This window comes from Taudactylus pleione, unplaced genomic scaffold (assembly GCF_031769625.1).
Source record: "Taudactylus pleione unplaced genomic scaffold, aTauple2 ptg000225l, whole genome shotgun sequence".
NCBI classification, from domain to species: Eukaryota; Metazoa; Chordata; class Amphibia; order Anura; family Myobatrachidae; genus Taudactylus; species Taudactylus pleione.
The window spans coordinates 936,374-956,391 of record NW_028284627.1 but is presented as its reverse complement, the minus strand read 5'-3'; the positions used below and the strand labels follow the sequence as shown (position 1 = coordinate 956,391).

Below are 20,018 nucleotides of genomic sequence, written 5' to 3'. Positions count from 1 at the left end.
TTGGTGCAGGAAATCTGACTTTCAGCGGATGGGTCCCTGCATACTCGCATCTCTGAATAACCTGCAATTCCATCAATATGCCCTTTTGTACACTTTACCTACGTACAACCACCTTGTTGCCATCTTTTTACAAATGGAGAACTGAATGAGATGCGTACAAGTGGGAATCACCCGTAATTGCTTATGCAGGTCATGTCACATGCGCAGTTTGCAAATAAATTGCGAGATCTGCACTCGGACAGAATTGTGTGCAACTATGAATCAGGCCCATAATTTGTGGGAGTTAATGTTCCCTAATTATAAACTACAGTAAACATGGGGTAAAACAAATAGTATATTAGAAGACACACAGGGAAATACAAATTAATTAGCAGGGTGGGCCCAGTGTGACAGGCAGGGGCATCTTTATAATGGGTGCAAGGTGTGCGGTGCACACGGGCCCCTGAGTCCAGGGGGGCCCACAGAGCACACCCTGCACACATAGTTAATTATACTCACCTTTCCGCCGTTACCAGTGTTCTGCTCTGGAGTACCGGAGCAGAAAAATCAAAGGGATAATAGCGACGGCCATTTTCCCTGTGACTCGGGCATGTGCAGAAGAGATGTCCTCTGGAAAAGGCACGGGCACCATTTACCCGGAGACCCACGCATGCGCAGTAGATTCTGGAATGAAGCCAGAATCAACTGCGCTGACAGAGAGCAGGGGGCCCAAACGGAGGCTGCACATGGGCCCCCTCCTCTCTTAAAACACCCCTGGTGACAGGTAGATATGGAAAGGGATGTGCATCTATGCTGGATATTCTCATTTTAGGGCATTTTACTGAACATTCATAATGGGTTAAACTAGTTTTCCTAAATCGCACTGTACATCTGCCCACTAACTGTAGTGCAACAGGACATTCCAGTGTAACATTAAAATATTGTCTTACTGTTCTCTTCTCCATACACAGAGTCAGACCCTATGGAGCAAAGTGAATTGCCGCAAGCGCTGGTGAGAATGATTCACCTCTGTAAAGACTTCATTTTTATTCCTATCGTGCAAATCATCTCACTTACTGTATAATTTTACATTCATAGGCAAAACCCTTCAGATATTGGGCATTATTGGGCGTGCATTGTTGATAAATTCTCTCCCAAGAGTTTAAGTGAAAAGTTTTATACTCCATTAACTATTACCCCTTCGCCGCACTTTCGGACTGATCACATTCCACCATCAACATCAGTATCAGTATGCATATTATTTATGCAGTAGCTCACAACACAAATTGTACCTTTGTTTATTTTTTTTCATTAGAATTAGAGTTTCCAGAAAATAATATTAGTATGCTTATGTTACAAGTCATGGTCACGACTTGACCCTTTCTGGCAGCTTTCCCAGGTAGGACGGGGCTACTCCTGTTGCTAGGCGATCAGCATGCCTCAGGAAGTGATGTCTCATCCACAGGTGCAGCTTGATTAAGTGCTGCAGCCTATTTATACTCACTGAACTATTGCACCTGTGCCGACTATAGCGTGTCTATGGATAACATCAGCTTAGCTGCATGGGCAGCTTTTGTTCTCTCCATGATATTGCTTCCATTTGGCTTCCCAGCCGACAATGAGCCGCTCCCAGGCTGCCATCATCCTTCATGACTTCCTAGCTGCATCTAGCAGCTCCCGTGCTGCCAACGTTTGCCAAACAGCTTCCTAGCTGCACCAAGTAGCTCCCGTGCTACCATCAATCTCCAAATGGCTTCCTAGCTGCATCTAGCAGCTCCCATGCTGCCAACGCTCACCATACAGCTTCCTAGCCACACCAAGTAGCTCCCGTGCTACCACCATTCTTCATTCGGCTTCTTAGCCACTCCAAGCAGCTCCTGTGCCGCAACATCGGCACTATCGCTGCTACATCGGCACACTTGCTGCACCATCGGCTCTCAGTCATTTGCTAACCCTAGACTGTTTATCTACGGCTATTGCTGCACCATTGGCACCATCACCACAACATCGGCACAGTTGCCGCATCGTTGGCACAATTGCCACACCATCAGTATCATTGCCATATCATCGATGCAATTGCCAACTCATCAGAACCATTACCTGTATCAGCTCTAACTGTACACTTCATCTCTTGAATTCCCTTGTACCTCCGTGTGAGCCTCTTCTACCCTGAGCGTAAGTCCATGCGGCCACCTAAGTACCGGTGAACGTATCATAGTTCTAAGGGAACAACGGGCGGTTGTTTTTGGTGAAGATCTCGCTAGCCGGTTTCTAGGGGTCTCACATGGAGCAGGCAGTGGGATTCATAACAGCTTATTTTTCAGACAATCTAACCAAAATGTCCATTAAAGTGCTTTTTTAGAGAAATTGAAAGAAAGTGAATTTAAAGCAAATCCATCAAAGCAGCAAAAAGGCCAAGTTTACATGTAAATTACCATAATAAAAGGAGTATACATACCTTCTTCTGTCAGGATTGTGACCCTGCGGGATGCTGGCGTTGGGATTCTGACCCCCGGGATCCCGAACGCGGGCATCCTATACCCAACCCAAACATGGCATATCCATTTGAAAAGTAGACAACCTACTGCATTAAAGGGACCGCTGTGTTTGTTGACAGCAGGATGGGCATTAGAACCCCCCATCTCTGAACTCATTAATACTTTATGTAGTATAAGAAGTCTGTAGGTACCAGAATGTGGGAGATAGAGCACGTTTAGGAGTCTATTCCTCATTGAGGGATGAGTGGCCACTGATAATTAATGTGACCCATTTTCACAACCCCATCCTCCTTCCCATAGGAAGGAGCGGGCTCCTTTTTAATCAATGCCATCTGAAGATGGTGTTAATTCCTCGCAAGCAAACTTCGAAAACTTTCAGTTTTTGGAGTTTGTTGAATATTAGACTGACTCAATAATATATGGACCCATTACAAAAAACATGTTGAAACAAGCGTTTCCACATGTGTAACAGGCCCATAAGGGATGATGAATTAGGCCCCTTAGTGCGACCATCCATTCCCTGACTTTTGATAATTTCTGTAGTGTACTGCCTGGTAGTGCCAGGGCTTAATGATGTCATCTCGCTTATCCCAGTGTGATGATGTCATCAAGACCTGCACACTCATGGTTACCAATAATAGCTACTTTTAGTCAGGGACTTTTAAGTCCTCAACCCAGTTGAATAACTGCAGTGCTGATGACAAGAGGGCATGTTCATTATACATAGGTACTGTTAAGCCTGCTAGGGAGCTAAACCCACCCTCGAATTGCTGTGTGCGTGGCGGAGACACAGCCCAATTTCCTGGCAGTTGGCACAGGACATTCCTTTCAAATCCGGACATTTCGGATGCATGCATATTTTTATATGAATTACTCTGATTTCATACATTACAATATTTAATATTGGTGTATCACAAACACATTAGTCACGTGCTATGTAATTCGACAGATGAGGCGCAACGCCACACAGATTGGGTACTATTGTTTTAATTACTTTCCTTTACAAATGATATCTATTTTATTTATTTATCTTTTTTAATGAATAATAAATTACAGGTGCATACAAAACTTTTTCTTAAAACAAAATTAATAACTGGCATATTACAATGGGTTTATATAGCGAGAAGCAGAGACCCTGCCTAAAATCTATGTTTTGTGTCCTGGGGTTAAGAACACATGTACTATATTAAATAAAAGCATCAGTCCCATATATGACACATTAAATCCCAGAACTGAGTTTCCCGGTGAATGGATTAGTGGGAAAGAAAGCATGATGTGACGTTTATGGATGGAGTAAAGTGCTCGGCGAGTGGGTGTCCCGGTTTTCTGTTACATAATGATGGGAGCTCTCCTCCAGAAATATAGTAAAACCTTTGTACTAAGGGCCTGATTCAGAGCCGAACGCTCTGACCAGAGCGCTCGCTCTGAATCAGTGCCCTCCTACCTGAAAATGGAGCGGCCTCCTGGCCGCTCGCATAGCTGTGGGTGACCACCCACAGCATATGCGAGCGGCCAAAAAGATGGTCGCGATGGTCTTTGACCATTGCGACCATCGGGCTTGCGACGAGACCCTGCGGTAGGGTCTTGCTGCCGCAAGCCCAGGAGTGATTTTGGCTCTTATCAGAGCCAAAATCACTCCCACTGACATCACTACTGATGTCAGTGGGGCCGGCTTCAGACGGTAGGCGTTCCCATGGGAACGCCTCCGTCTGGCAGGCACGCCCACCGAAGAGGGCGTGCTGTCAATCAACATTGACAGCACGCCCCCTTTGGTGCGAGACCCGGAGCGACGGAGAGCCTGTCGCTATCCGGGTCTCGCGCATGCGCACGACGGAGCTCCCTCCATCGTGCGCATGTGCAGTGGGGCAACATCGACCCGCTTGCGAGCGGGTCTGAATGACCCCCTAAGCTCCTTGTTCTCTTTCACCCCCTTAGAACCCTCCCGCTCAGTGGAACTCTAAAAAAAAATGGGACTCAAAACACAGAATGCCCCATATATCAGAGTCAGGTTTATTTGAGTCATCATTTGTATATGGGACCACCAAAGACACATGGAAGTATAGCTTTAGTAATAAATGGAAGTTTAAAGCAAAAGTGATAAGTTTAATTTTGTAGAATACTCTATACCTTACACAGTGATAATGGATTGGCTAGGCATGTACCGATAAACAGATTAGGCAGGCAAGGGCCTGTGTAGGGGTAGCTAGATCTAGTTTTAGGGTTGAAACCTATGGGTGTATATATAAGTTATATATTCCCCTAGGATGTTGCATACAGTCTTTGGCAGAGTGACAGTAATCTGTGTTATAATAAAGTGTGTGCATGCATAGTTTTATTATTATGTAGAGGGTTGGCAGGCTGGCAATGGCAGTATACTGTTGGCGGCTGCATAGAAAGGGTCACAGTATAGATGGTGGCAGTGAGGGTTGGCAGAGAAATGTATACATGCCCCAAGTAATAGATTTTACAGTACAGTCCCAATTTACTGTGGCGTTTTCTGACAGACGGTGGCCAGACAGATAAGGGGCATGGCCTGGACTGACTGGAGAGATGCCCATTGTTGTTTCCAATGGACTGCAAGTAAATCTGTACCATGATAGTAATTTAGTAGTAGAGCATCCTATAATTAAAAATAAAAGATAATATAATAATAATGTGTAATCTATAGTAAAACTATAATATATTGCATAATAAATAAAAAATATGTGCAATAATATGCTATATCTGTTATTGCTCAGCTGAACTAATTTTACAAAGACAGTAGTGGCATCTAATATTGTGATGCATATTTCATATTGTAGACATTGATCACAAAATGTCTTTGTAAACAATATTGGCAGTTTTTCCTTCAGGGATTAACACAAAAGATGCTTAGGGCTAGTAACTCATGAGCAAGCCACGTAAAGCTGCCCATTGGGGCGCCATCTACTGTATTGACATGTGTACTGCAACTTCATGAGTCAAGACAAGATGCCTGATTAGTGCTTAATATATAGTTGGATTTTCTTAAAATTTTTAAATAGATCTATATATATATATATATATATATATATTATACATATTTCTACAATCATACATATATAACTGTTTGCTTTCAGAGTGTGCAATATATGTATTTATTGTGTGTATATATAAATGTATATATATATATTTATTTACATATAGTCATTTTGGACTTGAGGAGCCTGTGAAAATACCGATACATTTCTCTTTGTCTCCATAGTTTATAAACAGTCCCTAAAAGTGTGTTTGTCCCCAAAAAATTATATTTATATACATCTAGTCATTTTTGGCTTGAGGAGCCTGCGGGGTGCCAAGCGTCTGCTTTTTCCTTTATTGCTCCTCTCCCTGATGTCACATTGAGATAATACATACCTAGTTTTTTTCTAGGTGACTAAGCTATACAATATTGAAAACGCAATCCAAATTCATCCCGTAGTTTTTCCATGATGCCAGAATGGGCAGACCGACAAGAATTCCAAAAAATATATATTTTTGTCTCCATAGTTCATACATAGCCCCAAGGAGTACATTTCTCCCAAAAAAATTCTATGTACAGACACAACCATTACAACTTTATTATAAGTATAGATAAGTATTTAATTATTGTTCAACTACTAATTCATGTATAAAGGTGTCTATGATCATCTCTATATCCAAATTACCATGTTTCATTTATGTTATAACTACCATGGTTCATATATCTTATAACTATTAATCTATTGTCTTCATTATGTTACAATTGTAGGACGAAACATGAATCAGAGGAATTATTTAAACTACTGATTGATATACATGTGGTTAGGTAAGTAATATTATATACATGGATGTGACTGTGATAAATCTAGAGAGATCTAGACACTGGATAACTCAGTGAGATAGTTATCTATCTGTGATGTTCCAATACACAAGATTACAACCGGGAAGACACAAATTCTTCTCCTTGCAGCCTCTACTGTTACCTAACCCAATTTCCATAATACTATACATACAAATATGTTAGAGATAGGAACCACAATGCGTGAGTTTGTCCGATGACTGCACTGTCATCTAAGAACCTCTGCACTTGTGGCTCATGAGAATTGGATTCTCCTATGCCAGGGGATAAGGGAAAACCAGTGTAAGAAGCTCAGCATGCTCTGGGAATTCTGGATTTCTAATTTCCAAAGACAGAGGATGACTTAAATCATAGCATTGTATTAAATATTAATGAAAATTACACATAGTTTCCTAATACCCCTTTCATACCCCTTTCACACAGAAAACGAAATTACTGGGTAAAGCACTTTTACCCGGTAATTTGCTGTTCAACACGGGTCATTTTTCTGTGTGAAAGGGTCAATCCGGGTCGTAATTCCCGGGACTTCGACCCTGGCAAAAGGGGGGGTCAGGCTATAACCAGCAAAAAGACCAGGCACTCAAATGCCGGGTAAAAGCCGGGAATTTTACTAATTTCTGTGTGAAAGGGGTTTCACACAGAACGTGAATGTGCATCAACCTGGGTTTTTTCTATGTGTGAACAGAAACGCTCTGTACCATGTTTTATCGCCAATAGTGTGAATGCATCCAACCCAGTTATTAGACCAAGGTTTTAAGAAAACGTTCTCATTGGCTGTTCCATACACCTGCAGATAACATCAACTGCAGGCACCCGGACCACATGACTTGGAAGCAAACAAATTTAAGTGTGTATTATTTTATGTTTAAGTTTTTTATATGGATATTTATAAAGGCTATATTCATAATTTTCCTATGTTGTAATGTAAAAATGTATTGGTTTTCAATATAGAAAACATTGAAAACAAACAAACTTTGTGGCCTTTACTCTAAAAAGTAAAAATTTTTTATATTATGTCATTCTGTGAACAAATAACAAAGCATCCCCTTTAAATCCACACTGAAGTCCCAGGAATTGCGACCCCGGGTTCACACAGAAAAAATACCCGGCGTTGATCCGCTAATTACCGGTTCCCAATGCTTGACCTAGGAATTTGCTTTTCTGTGTGAAAGGAGATACAGAGTGAAAAAAAAAAAATCCATGTATCCAATGTTGGGTAAAAGCCAGGTTTTGGGCTATTTTCTGTGTGAAAGTGGTATTAGTTATACAGTGCCAATGGCCACTGAAATTAACCATTTACAAAGAACTTCCAACCACAAGCACTGCGAGCAGTTCAGATGCCTTTCGATGTACTCGATTAATCAAATAAATAGCGGAGATGACGTAGGATGCGAGCGGCCAGGGGGCGTCTTTACAAAATAGCGAGCGAATATTTTGTTCACTCGCTCAGACATAGAGGCGTCAACAGACCGCAAAGAGCGAGCGCTCAATTTAAATAGCCGGCCCCTTTTTCTGAACGACCGTTCGCAAATAGCGTCCGGCTCTGAATCAGGCCCTGTGTTTGAAAAATGACAGTTGGGAGCTGATTGGCTGGCACCTTATCACTGACATCACTTTTCACTCTGTCTACTAACACTGCTTAGTAAATAGACCCCTAAGCTGGAGACTTAACTGTAATGGTACATAGGGCCTGATTCAGAGCCGCTCGTAAGCGGCCGCTCGTTCGTTCCTACCGATGTTCGCACAACTGCGCATGCATACGGATTTTAATACGCATGCGTGAACCAGTCAGTGTGGCCGAAAATCGCTATTGCGAATGCCTGCTATTTTGAGTGACAGAATGAGGCGTTTGTGGGTGGTAACAGGGGAAGGTGCTTGGAAACACTGAGTGGAGATCCGAACGCAGGCGTGCTTAAAGGTCAAAACGGGCGTTTTAAGGGTGTGCATAATTAACAAAGCAGCGTCATTGACCACGTCACTTGGTTGTTTTATAGTCAGAACTGCTCGCATGATTGTGGTAGGAAAAACCAACCACAAGAATAGCGAGCAGTTCAGACGCCTTTCAATGTACTCGATTAATCTAATAAATAGCGGACATGACGTATGATGCGAGCGGCCAGGGGGCGTTTTTTTCAAAATTACATTCGCATGTTTTGTTCGCTCGTTCAGACATAGAGGCGTGAACAGACCGCAAAGAGTGAACGGTTCATTTAAATAGCCAGCCCCTTTTTCTGAACGAGCGAGCGCAAATAGCGTCCGGCTCTGAATCAGGCCCATAATGTACAGATTGGCAATTGTGCTCTCTGCATGTATCCTAAGGTTCAGGGCTATGCCTATTATTAGAGAAACCTGGAGGTAAAAAGATGTGTAGACATACATCTTACCTATGTGCGTTATTACAAGTCGCGTTAAACATAACACTTGAGCGCCGTGCTACTTGGTAGCGCAGAGCGTCTTTTCGTGCAACTTTTTACCTTAAAATACATCTTATTTGCACAGTGATGCAAGTAGGATGCACAAGAAGCTTCTGCTGATTAAAATGCTATGTAGCATGCCTATATTCTATGTGTGACTGTGGGTGTATCTGTGTGTAAAATGCTACGTTACAGTATCAGCGGCTGTGACCCTGTAACGTAGAATTTGGCATGCAGATACACCCGCACTTGCACACAGAATATAGACATGCCTCATATCATTTTAATCAGCAGAAGCTGCTTGTGTGTCCTACTATTTGCATCACTGTGCAAATAAGATGCATTTGAAGGTAAAAAAACCCACAAAAAGTGGCTTGGTGCTACAGAGTTACGCCACGGCATGGTTCGACTGGAAGGACTGTTTAACGTGCAAGGAAGTAAGATGTATGTGGATACATCTGTATTTACTAAAATGCGGGTTTATAGAAGTGGAGGTGTTGCCCATAGCAACTAATCAGATTCTACTTATCATTTATCTAGTACCTTCTAGAAGACGATAGCTAGAATCTGATTGGTTGCTATAGGTATCACCTCCATTTCTATAAACTTTAGTACATCTACCCTCTGAGGTGTAAATGACGGCAAAGAAAGAACATACAAAATAGTGTATTTCCACCCATTCACAGACGCAGCATGCGTTCCAGCCGGTAACAGTAGCATATGGGTCTGGTTTATATAGGACACGTCACGGATACTTGCTTCCCACTTGCTCCCATGTTGTACAGTACACCATTTATTTCATGTGCAACAAACACTTTCTCAATCGAAATACAATAATTAATGACCTATAACAGAGCCATGAGGCAAGCAGCAATCATTGTAAGCGGGATGTTTGCAAACAGCTAGATCTAGCAATCATTATCATGCTTTACGCTATTTGTTTGTACCTGTACACAACACGTCTCTGTAGAGTGTATCAGTGTCTTTTTCCCGGTCTGCACATGTTTGGAAATGCTTGATCACACCCATACTCTACATGACCCATGTTAAAATGTCCACATCCTGTCCTCTTCTGCCCATCCAGGCGCTGGCAGGCGTATGTGGTAGATTTGCACACTGTTCTGGGCGTAGTGCTTTGTGAATACTTGCAAGTTTTGCTACACCATGTACTCACTCTGCATTAGCCCCATAATGTTTATGGTCCTTTGTATAAAGCACGGCATTGCAGTTATCGATTTAGCGCACCTCAATTGGCGTCACATTGCATTGCAATACTACAAATGTCACTATGGTGTACTTGAGGCACAAACAGAGACATGGTAATCCTAAAAATCCTGCCATGTAAGTATCTCTCCTGAGAAAGGAGATAAGTCTCTATATTATGGAAGGAAACTGAGGGTCCGATTCAGAGCCGCTCGCAAGCGGCTCGATGGTTCCCCACTGTGCACACGACGCATTTTGTGGGCGGGTAGGGGGGGTGGCCGGACAAATGCAGGCGTTCCCTTAGGAACGCCTGGCATTTTTGTAGGTGGGGTTACTGATATCCCTAGTGGACTTCCTGCTCTATTAGAGCAGGAAGTCCACTTGGGCTTGCAGCAGCTAGACCCTACCCCAGGGTCTCATTGCAAGCCCGATGGTCGTGATAATCGCGACGGTCTCCAGCCCGCTCGCGCAAGCTGTGGGTGGTCACCCACAGCTTTGCGAGCAGCCAGAGACAAAAAAAAATGCCCAGATTCAGAGCGAGCGTTTGCCAGCAGCGAGCGGCTCTGCATCAGGCCCTGAGTGCGTAGGTACATGATGGAAATGTCGCAGCTGTGTAATTGCCCTGTAGGTACAGGCTTCTCAAATGATGGAACAAAATAAGGGCTGGGTCATTAGTTCCACAGATTGCCTGCGTGCAGCTTTGCAATTGCGGTCCTTGCTGAATTAGGCCCTAAGTTCCTTGGTGGCCCCCATGGTCTTAAAGGTTAAAGAAAGAACTTATAACAAAGCCCACAAACACTCTATCATTGCTAACAATGTGATCTGACATTTCATAGCAAGGAACAGAAATGTGTTTGTAATTATAGTAACATGAGCACATGCGGAGGTGGGACTGCACATGTGCAAAACACCGGCTTCTGAGGACTGCATCAGCTGCAGCCCCTAGAAGCTGGGTAGGGCTAACCGGAAGGCAGAGGAGTGGCCACACACTGGAAGTATGCTTCTGTCAATCGCAGCCTGGGCTGGCAGTCCCAGAGGGAGAAAACAATGGCGTTAGCAATTCTGCCGGTCAGCGCATGCATACCGGCGTTGCTAATGCCGGTCTGCATGACGATCACCACAAAGGACCGCTCTGTCGGTAGGAGCGGCCCTTTGCAATGGAGGGACTTCCGGGTCTATGACCCAGAAGCCCCTCCACCGTCATTCTGCACATGAGCGGAAGGACGCCCGTACCTCAGTGGGTGCTGGGAGGGATCCAATTGGATTCCTCTCTCAGCTCACTCCCAATAGAAGCCCATGGGCTTCTATGGGTAACGCCTTCAGGAAGATGGCGTTACCCACCGCAACCGAACCCCGGAGTGCATCACATTCCGGGGCTTGGTGCATATGAGAAGTGTGGTCAAACCCGCATTTTCAGGGTTTGACTGCATTTTTTTCATTGATGGATCCCGCCCATGGTCTGTAACTGGCGCACTGAGGTGGCGGATTTTACTGGGGAGGGGGGAGGCTGCCGCCCCTAGGTAACATCTGCCACTGTATCATGTATATAGATATATATATATATAGATATTAGCAGTGTCTTTAGCATCTAGGTTCATAATATACAATGACTTACCTCCCAACCTTCTAGAATGGAAGATCGGGACCTGGAGCAGTGGTTGAGAGGGGTCTCCCAAACTCCCCCCCAAAGCGGGACACTGCGCTCCACAAGTGGGACAAGGTGGCAGTGCCTGAAATGTGGGACTGGCTCGCCAATATTGGACGGTTGGGAGGTATGCAATGAGGCCCAGGAGCTTTAGTATATAGTGCCAGGAATTGTCAGATGGTGGAATATGGTGTCACAACACAGAATACAACATCTGCACAGAGTATATTCATAATGATGAATCATCAGCAACCAATATTAAGTAACGTACAGTATATGTTGGCAAAAGGAATCAATATACCCAAGATGTAATCAATCTGTGGCGTCTCTTTTGTGCCCTGACTGCCTGTGGAACTTGTAGTTCATCCGAAACTGGTTAGCCACAGGTTGCCCAAACCTGCTTTACCCAATACAGCTTCATGCTCATTATTAATTGCATAAGTCTGGTTATTAGAACACATACAGTACGTGCTGTGCTTTGTTTGTTGTGGAAATAACAGTGCAGTCATGTGATTAAATTAATCAATCAGTGGAGATGGCTCTATGTACAGCTGAGGCTCAGCAGCCTGCATTATGATGTAAGTGCTCCCTAAGGACGCCGATGACTATACATGCAACATATTTACAGTACAGCAGAGGAGAATGGTTTATAGTCAGCACTGGCCTCTTCCTATGCTTTCTTTCTATGGAGCCGTACTTTGGCAAGTGTTGTGATAGATACAGTAGGTTTCAGTCTCTGTAGAACAACTCATCACCACTTGAGTCCATCACCTTGGAAGCACAGTAAGATCTCATGCACAGAGTCATTTTTGAGTCATCTAAAATGCTCCCTGAATACTAGCGAATACTCACTGTGGTACTTATTCAGAATCAGTCTGAAACGCGATTTGTGACTTACTTTATTATATGTCCAGTTGCGATTGTTTGCCTTGTGCATGTGCGGACGTCCACACTTCACCTATTTTTTTTTTCTCAAACGTGGCTTTAGACAATGTACAATGGTGGGTTAAGCCTGGAGGAAATGGGCGTGCATATGATCACAGTAAATGTGCAGTAACAGACAAAGTATAGTAAGGGCATAGTCAGGGCCGTAGCTAGGGTATTGCGGTCGGTGCCATCGCACAGGGCACCACAGATCAGGGGGCGCTGTTTGAGTCTGTCAAATTTCTGTTTATTATCATCCTCACTTGTAGCTTCCTCTTATTTTATCCCCAGCATCTCCTGGTCTCTCCTATCTCTTCGCTGACCCTTCCCCATGAAGCCATGGCCAATTTTTGGGTGCATTAGGTCCGTTGAAAACTGAGGGGGGCGCCAATGCTCTTTCTGGCACAGGGCACCAAAAAGTCTAGTTACGGCTCTGGGCATAGTGTGGGCATGTAGTTAGAAAAGGGCTGATTCAGAGTTCTACGCAATGCCAGTGTTTTTGCAAATGGAGCTATCTTTTGTCACTGCGCCTGTGTCTAAAAATATCACTGCGCATGCGTCAAGGACAGGTACATTAACGTAGTTATTTGTTGTATGTACTACTTACCCGGGCCCAAGGAGGGCCCTGAGTCAGTAGCATATCGGGCAGGGAGAGAGGAGGCTTCTGCTGCTCAATGACCTCAGTCTCTCTCTCCCCAGATGCTGAGGGTCCAGTGAGGTTGCCGCCACTGAGCAGCAGCAGCCTCCTCTCTCTCCCTGCAAGTGCAACGGGAGGTGGTCGATCGCTCTGATCGCCCGCCCCCCCGGGATCTGCCTCCTGGCCTAGGAGGACAAATATGCCCCCCTTCACGGTGCTGAGCACTGGATTTTAAGCAAAAACAAATGTGGAAGGGGTACGTGTCCATGCCACCTCGATTTGGCCACACCTCCTCTCTTTACCGTGGCCCGTCAATGCTCTTGACAGCTCTGGACAGAGGGAGCCATCAGCAAGTGTCCGATGGTTTCTCTCTGCGCATGTGTCTGAGCTGCACTGTGCAGACATCCTGATGGTTACCACACAGAGGTGCAAATCAAAATTGCATGCAGATCCATGGAATGTCCGATAGTATGGCCAATAGTGTGTTTTTGTACGCACATCGGCGGATTCACGGCACTAGCATAAAACAAAAGCCGTAGCGCCAACTGCAATATCATACCCCTCTGAATCACTCCATAATCTAAAGTGTTGTCATCAAAATAAAATAAACATTATACTAGAGTATGCTTTGCTAAGCATTGCACCAATCCACTTGGGTCCTTATTATCTTCTCTGACCAGCCATTAACTGTAATTTATGTGTACTGTTATTTTTCATATTTTACATATGCACACAGACCCACACCTCCAGTCACAGGCCCTCATTCAGAGCCGTACGCTCTGAGCAGAGCGCACGCTCTGAATGAGGGCCGGCCTCCATGAAAATGGAGCGTCCTCCTGGACGCTCGTATAGCTGTGGGTCACCACCCACAGGCTATACGAGCGTGCAGTTTGATGGCCGCGATGGTCTTGACCATCGCGACCATCGAAACTGCGAGCCGGAGCCTGCGGTTGAGGTTTTCAACCGCAAGCTCCGGAGTGATTTTGGCTCTATCAGAGCCAAAATCACTCCCACTGACATCACTAGTGATGTCAGTGGGCCGGCTTCTGACGGGAGGCGTTCCCGTGGGAACGCCCCCGTCAGGGAGGCACGCCCCCGGCACGCCTACCAAAGGGGGCGTGCTGTCAGTCAACATCGACAGCACGCCCCCTTTGATCAGACACAACGAGCGAAGGACTTTCCTTTCGGTCGTCGCGTCTGGTGCATGCGCACGACGGAGCTCCCTCCGTCGTGCGCATGCTCAGTCCAGAACATCGACCCACTTGCGAGCGGGCAGCCGCTCGCGAGTGGGTCTGAATCAGGCCCACAATCCAGTATCATCTCATAAGGGGAGGAAATCACAGCTCAGGATTTGCGCATGCGACTGACTCTGATTCGGCAAATGTACTTGCAAATGCATTTTACAATTCCGGATACATCTGACTCTGTATAAGTCCCTCTGTATGTCCAGTAACTAACTGTGAGGATGGGATGAGGTATTGGACTTAAGGCAAGAATAACACACTACATCTATGTGCATCAGGTGCGGGAAGTTTAATCATATGATGTGACAGGGATAGCTACAGGTTACTGGAGTTCACAGCAAAACTATAAAGGAGCCAATGTTAACCCATGAAATGAAATCTGCTCAAGTACCCAAAGCATCAATACACTAATCACATTGTCACAAACTTAAGTGATAGATAGATAGATAGATAGATAGATAGATAGTCTCAGGCTACAAACTGGCTGCCTCCACTTTCGGAAACCAGTATTATTCAACTTTCTTTAGTAACCAAGTCCTTGACAATAACATGCATGCAATTCAATCAATAACTGTCTTAAAAAAAAAGTTCTAATTATTGCACTAAATCCCCCTTTGATTAGTACTCAAAATGGATTATAATTGGCAGTAATATAATACCGTATCTGCATCATGCATAGACTGTTGTAGTATACTTCCGCATTACAATGGTGTTTCACAAATTAGGACGTCCGTGTGCAAGTTTTTGTGAGGGCCCTCTCCGCAGGGGAATGGTTATGGAGCATTCACAGAAAATAGCCAGGCATATAAATATGCCTGTGCTGCATTGCCACAACCCGTACCTGCCGAGGTACAGTATGCTGTACATAGTGTACAATATCAGGCTAGTGCTGAATAAGCCACAGAGACAGCGTTTAGCCCTCTCAGGTGCTCCTCTGCCCAACACATGTCATTTATCAAGTAGTTCAGTATTAGATTGGTGTGTCAGGCTGTAAAGCACAGATAACAGTGGTTTAAAACCCCCATGGACTGGAGTAAAAGTCAAAAGACCAATTTCACACCAAACCCAAAGAACACAAAAATAGCCGAATGCTAATAATTGTGCTTAGAGACTATAATTAATATGTACCATCCATTTAGACAGTTTTGTCATAGTGTGTGTGTGTATATATATATATAAATATATATATATATATCTCCTGTGTGTGTATATATATATATATATATATATATACACACACAGCAATCTCACGCACACCAGGAATGCACTATATACAGTATTTCCTTCAAATATCTGCAGCAGACCTCAAGAGTGAGGTTACTATTATCAGAAGAAGCTTGACTCATGTAACAGAATTCATATTGTATTCATAAAAAAATATATGTTCCACATTAACTGTGCCGATTGTCTCGGCCACTCCAGCCCACTATGGGTAGTTTAGAATGGATGAAATATAAACTTGTTTTTAGATCCCAAATTTATGACCCAACTCACCTCTATATCTTTTTCCAAATCCAATCCAGCTTCAATGAGATTACGTTCAAATTCCTCTCGTTGACACTTCTTCTCTTCTTCTAGGGCGTCATGGTGGTTCATCTCTACCACTACCACCTCGTGTGGATGGCATGATGAATTCCCATTAACAGACTGTTGGTGGTCTTGGTTTTGTTCCTTTTGGTTACTGTGATCTTTCAGTTTCTGTTGCTGGTTCTGTAATTCCCCTGGAAGTAGCTGTTCAGGGGGAGTTTTACCAACTTCTTCTGGGGTCACTGAATTCCCATTGGAAATAATAACTGGCGGGGGCCTGTGATTTGTGGGTGATCCATTGTGTTGGGAAGACCGATGTCTGTAGTGGTAGGCCATAACATAGTCCACTTTTCTTTTCCCATCCCCAAAATGCATTCCACTCTGTCTGATTGGCTGGTTTCCATCTATATAATTGTTAACAACCTGCAAAGAAAAAAAGTAATGAGTAAATCTCACGGGGGAAAGAGCACACAAACAGAAAAGGGATCCAGAATATTACCTGGGTGACAAAGTGGAAACCAATAAACAAACAGATCCCAAATCAGAGTCTACACTCTTAAGACCATTGTCATGAGCCAAAAACAAGTTTGTCCCATGGAGCAATAATATGAGAATATGATATTATACTGATAGTAGTTAATGCTGAAACAGTAAGAATAATACATGCAGAATCCTTATCTAAAAATTCACTAGATGGGTCAGTAAAAAGATATTTACAACCCATACGGAGACCACACGAATTGCAACATATTAAAACACTGGTATATTTTTGATAGCCTGGGAAGTTGTTGTCTAGATGGAGCATTTACAGGTACTTAAAGTATATGCCCTGTTACTTTTACTCACCAGTGCCCCCCTCTTAGTTAGTGGATCTGCAGGATACAATATCGATGTTCTCTAAAGTAAAGTTTTTGAGGACTAAACCACGCTTGATGATTTTTTTAAATGATTTGGCGATTTCCAACGGATCGGAATGACAAATTGTTCAAATCGTCCTGTGTGTCATCTGTTGCATCTTCAGCTCTGCCGCACATGCTCCTCTATCTGAAGATCTGACTGACGACCCTATGCAATTTGGATGCGGCAGGGGGAATGACATATCGTACCCACCTCCAATACCCCTATTTTTAACATTATAGGTAGATGATTCGAGAGAACCATGAGCAGAATTGAGTATGGCGGAGATTCCTGGCATGGCACCACATTGTTGTGTGGATGGGGGAGGGTGGGGATGGGCAGGAAAAAATTGTGGCTGGAACAAAATGTATACAGCATATAAAAGGGATTGACATCAGGGTTTAGATTTGAGTAAAAAATATTTGGACCGGTGTTTTTCTGTAAAAAAAACTGTTTATTGTACATAAGAAAATAGAGAACAATACAAAATAAAATAAGAACACTGCAATGTTTTTTATGGTTTTCAGTTTGTTGGTAGAAGTTTACATGAGCTGTACTGACACCAAAAGGCAGCAACACTGTAGCAGCAACTATAATAAAGCAAGAACCAAGCATAAAAGTGACATCAGAAACCAAAATCAAAACATAAGTCAATGTGGCCATCAGCAATACACATTGCAGTACACAAGGGGATGAGAAATAAAGGTGGACTGGGTAGGAGAAGAGTTGAGAAGTGTGGAAGGGAAGTAGGCACACAAATGGCCAACAGTAGGAGTTCTGAAAAACACTTTCCCAGAGACCATAGTGGCCAAAGTAACATCTAGTGAGCTGTCGTTATAGGTACCACTCGTTATTGTCAAATACCTAGAGAATATTAGACTGAATTGTAACAGAGAGAATATTTAGATAAGCATCCCAATATTTACGGAATTTTGTTATACCCACCTCAATGTTGAAAGTTGCTGCCCTTCTCTAATGATCTATAACATCTAGAAACATTTGTTCCGCTTAACCCAATGATGGAGGGGAGGGAGGGGGCTTGGAATTCCAGCATTTATGTATGGTCAGTTATGCAACAGTAACAGCAACTTTAGGAAAGGAATAAGTGATGTAAAATCAGCAAAGAGCAAAACTCATAGCTCCTTTCGAAGTCTAAAACCAGCATTGAGGTAAGTCAAGAGCTCGTCCCAGAATTGGGAAATTAACCTACAATACTAGAGATGGCCATTGACGGGTAACCATCAATGGTCGCTGGTTTTTAACCATTGGAAGGTGCCAATCTATGGGTCAACCATCAATGGCTCCCAATCTCACATGAAAAGGTCGTGCATGTCAACACCACGGCCTACATCAGACCTCCGAGACTATTGTTCAGGAACGGTCGATGTCAGACCATTGATGATCCCTATACAATACTATACTATAAGTCATGGGGTAGAGTGGCAATTGGATCAATTCCATGATTACAAGTCAACAAAATACTTTCTTTGGGCCACAGAACCTTCAGAACCATAAAATATGTATCCTGTATGACCACAGAGAGCAAAGCAGTCATAATTATGTCAATACGAGTAAGAATCACAAGGAGGTCTAAAAGATATGGCAAATCCTCACTCTCTGATTTCTTCGTATCCACCCATGGGGAGGAGAAATCACTATCAACCAAATCCAAGGTATTAAAGCTGATCTTAATCCTGCTAGTTCTAGCAAAAGTAAAAAATCAGTACTCCCAGGAGAGATGGTGGCAAGCTTAATCAAGTTGATATAGTGACAGGATTATAAAAAATTCAGAATGACAAAGGTAAAATTAATCATGGAGCTGTTGATAACTAAGAACATGTCCTACTAGGTCAAATAGATCTTTAATTGATTGTACACCTCTAAGAACTACAGCTTAAATATGAAGTTGTTTTGGACCAGTGTTTTCATATATTACTGATCCCATCCTTTTTAACGTATTATTTTATAAAACCCCAATGCCAACATATTCTAGTTAGAGATGTGCACAGAACCTTGTGTTTTGGTTTTGGTAAAACCACCCTGAAATGTTTTAGTTCAGTTTTGGTTTTGAATTTCTTTAAAATTGATCAAAATAGCTAAAATCATGTAACTTGGATCTGTTTACATCCCATCCAATACCCAAGATCAGGATTTTAAATCCGAGATCGAATTTATGGGTAGACTCGAGCTGGGACCTGCTTGTACTCGGAACCCCAAAGTTTGGGTGTGTTCAGTTTTCAGCAACAGCAAACTACTCATCTCTAATTCTAATACATAACAACAAGGAATAAAAAAGTACTACTTTATATCTGTAGCCTATTCAAGATTTTCAGGTTACAAAAGGTGCCCAGCATTGTGAGACATAAAAGTAACTGGAAAAATTGGTTGCGATTCATTGGCTTAGGTAAATGTATTTAATTACCTCTAGACTCTAGAGCATACAACCCAACGTACATGCTTAATTTCAAAGACTCACTATCAAGTCTTATGGTACATATACATGGTCAGATCAGATAATGATATCGTTGTCTGATCGTCCTGCATGTGCTGGATGATCGATATCGAACATCCGGCACACCACCAACCCCCAAACTTCTATAACGACCAGCGATCAATGATCGCGGGTCCCTATAGTAACCTGGTCTATATCGACCAGGTTGGACTGTATGCAAGGGCAATGGTTGTTATCGTTATCGATCATCCGTGTGTGCGCATCGTCCGTCGTTTGGGGGGTTGGAAGGGGCCAAAAAATGGACGATATGAACGATGATGATATGATCGATTCCGTTATCATTCATATGATCCTGCAAAGTCTTACCGTGTGTACGCAGCTTTAGGACTGGAAACATTGCATAGTTGTATACTATACAGCTTAGCTGTCATCAATATATGGCAAGCTGCCATTGATCTTACTATGTTGGACCCACAGCTTCATGTAAAGTCCTATTGGAGGATTTAAATCATCAAAACTCAGGCCCTGATTCAGAGCCGGACGCTCTGATAGAGCGCTCGCTCTGAATCAGGGCCGTCCTTCCTAATTTTAGAGCGGCCTCCTGGCCGCTCGTATAGCTGTGGGTGACCACCTACAGCTATAACGAGACGCCAGGAAGATGGTCGCGACCATCGGGCTTGCGACGAGACCCTTGTGGTAGGGTCTCATTGCCGCAAGCCCTGGAGTGCTTTCGGCTCTATGGGGCAGGCCCCAGATGGTA

General features: G+C 43.5%; 1 protein-coding gene across 2 annotated transcripts in view; it reads right to left on the bottom strand.

The window, feature by feature from the left end:
* The window catches only part of ANO2 (anoctamin 2), a 391,756-nt gene that overhangs the window by 334,645 nt on the left and 37,093 nt on the right, over positions 1-20,018 (bottom strand). For both annotated transcript variants that reach the window (XM_088478973.1, XM_088478974.1), the window contains one exon: positions 15,877-16,332. In XM_088478973.1, coding sequence (XP_088335099.1) covers positions 15,877-16,332 — 456 coding nt within the window. The remainder of the gene's footprint in view (positions 1-15,876; positions 16,333-20,018) is intronic.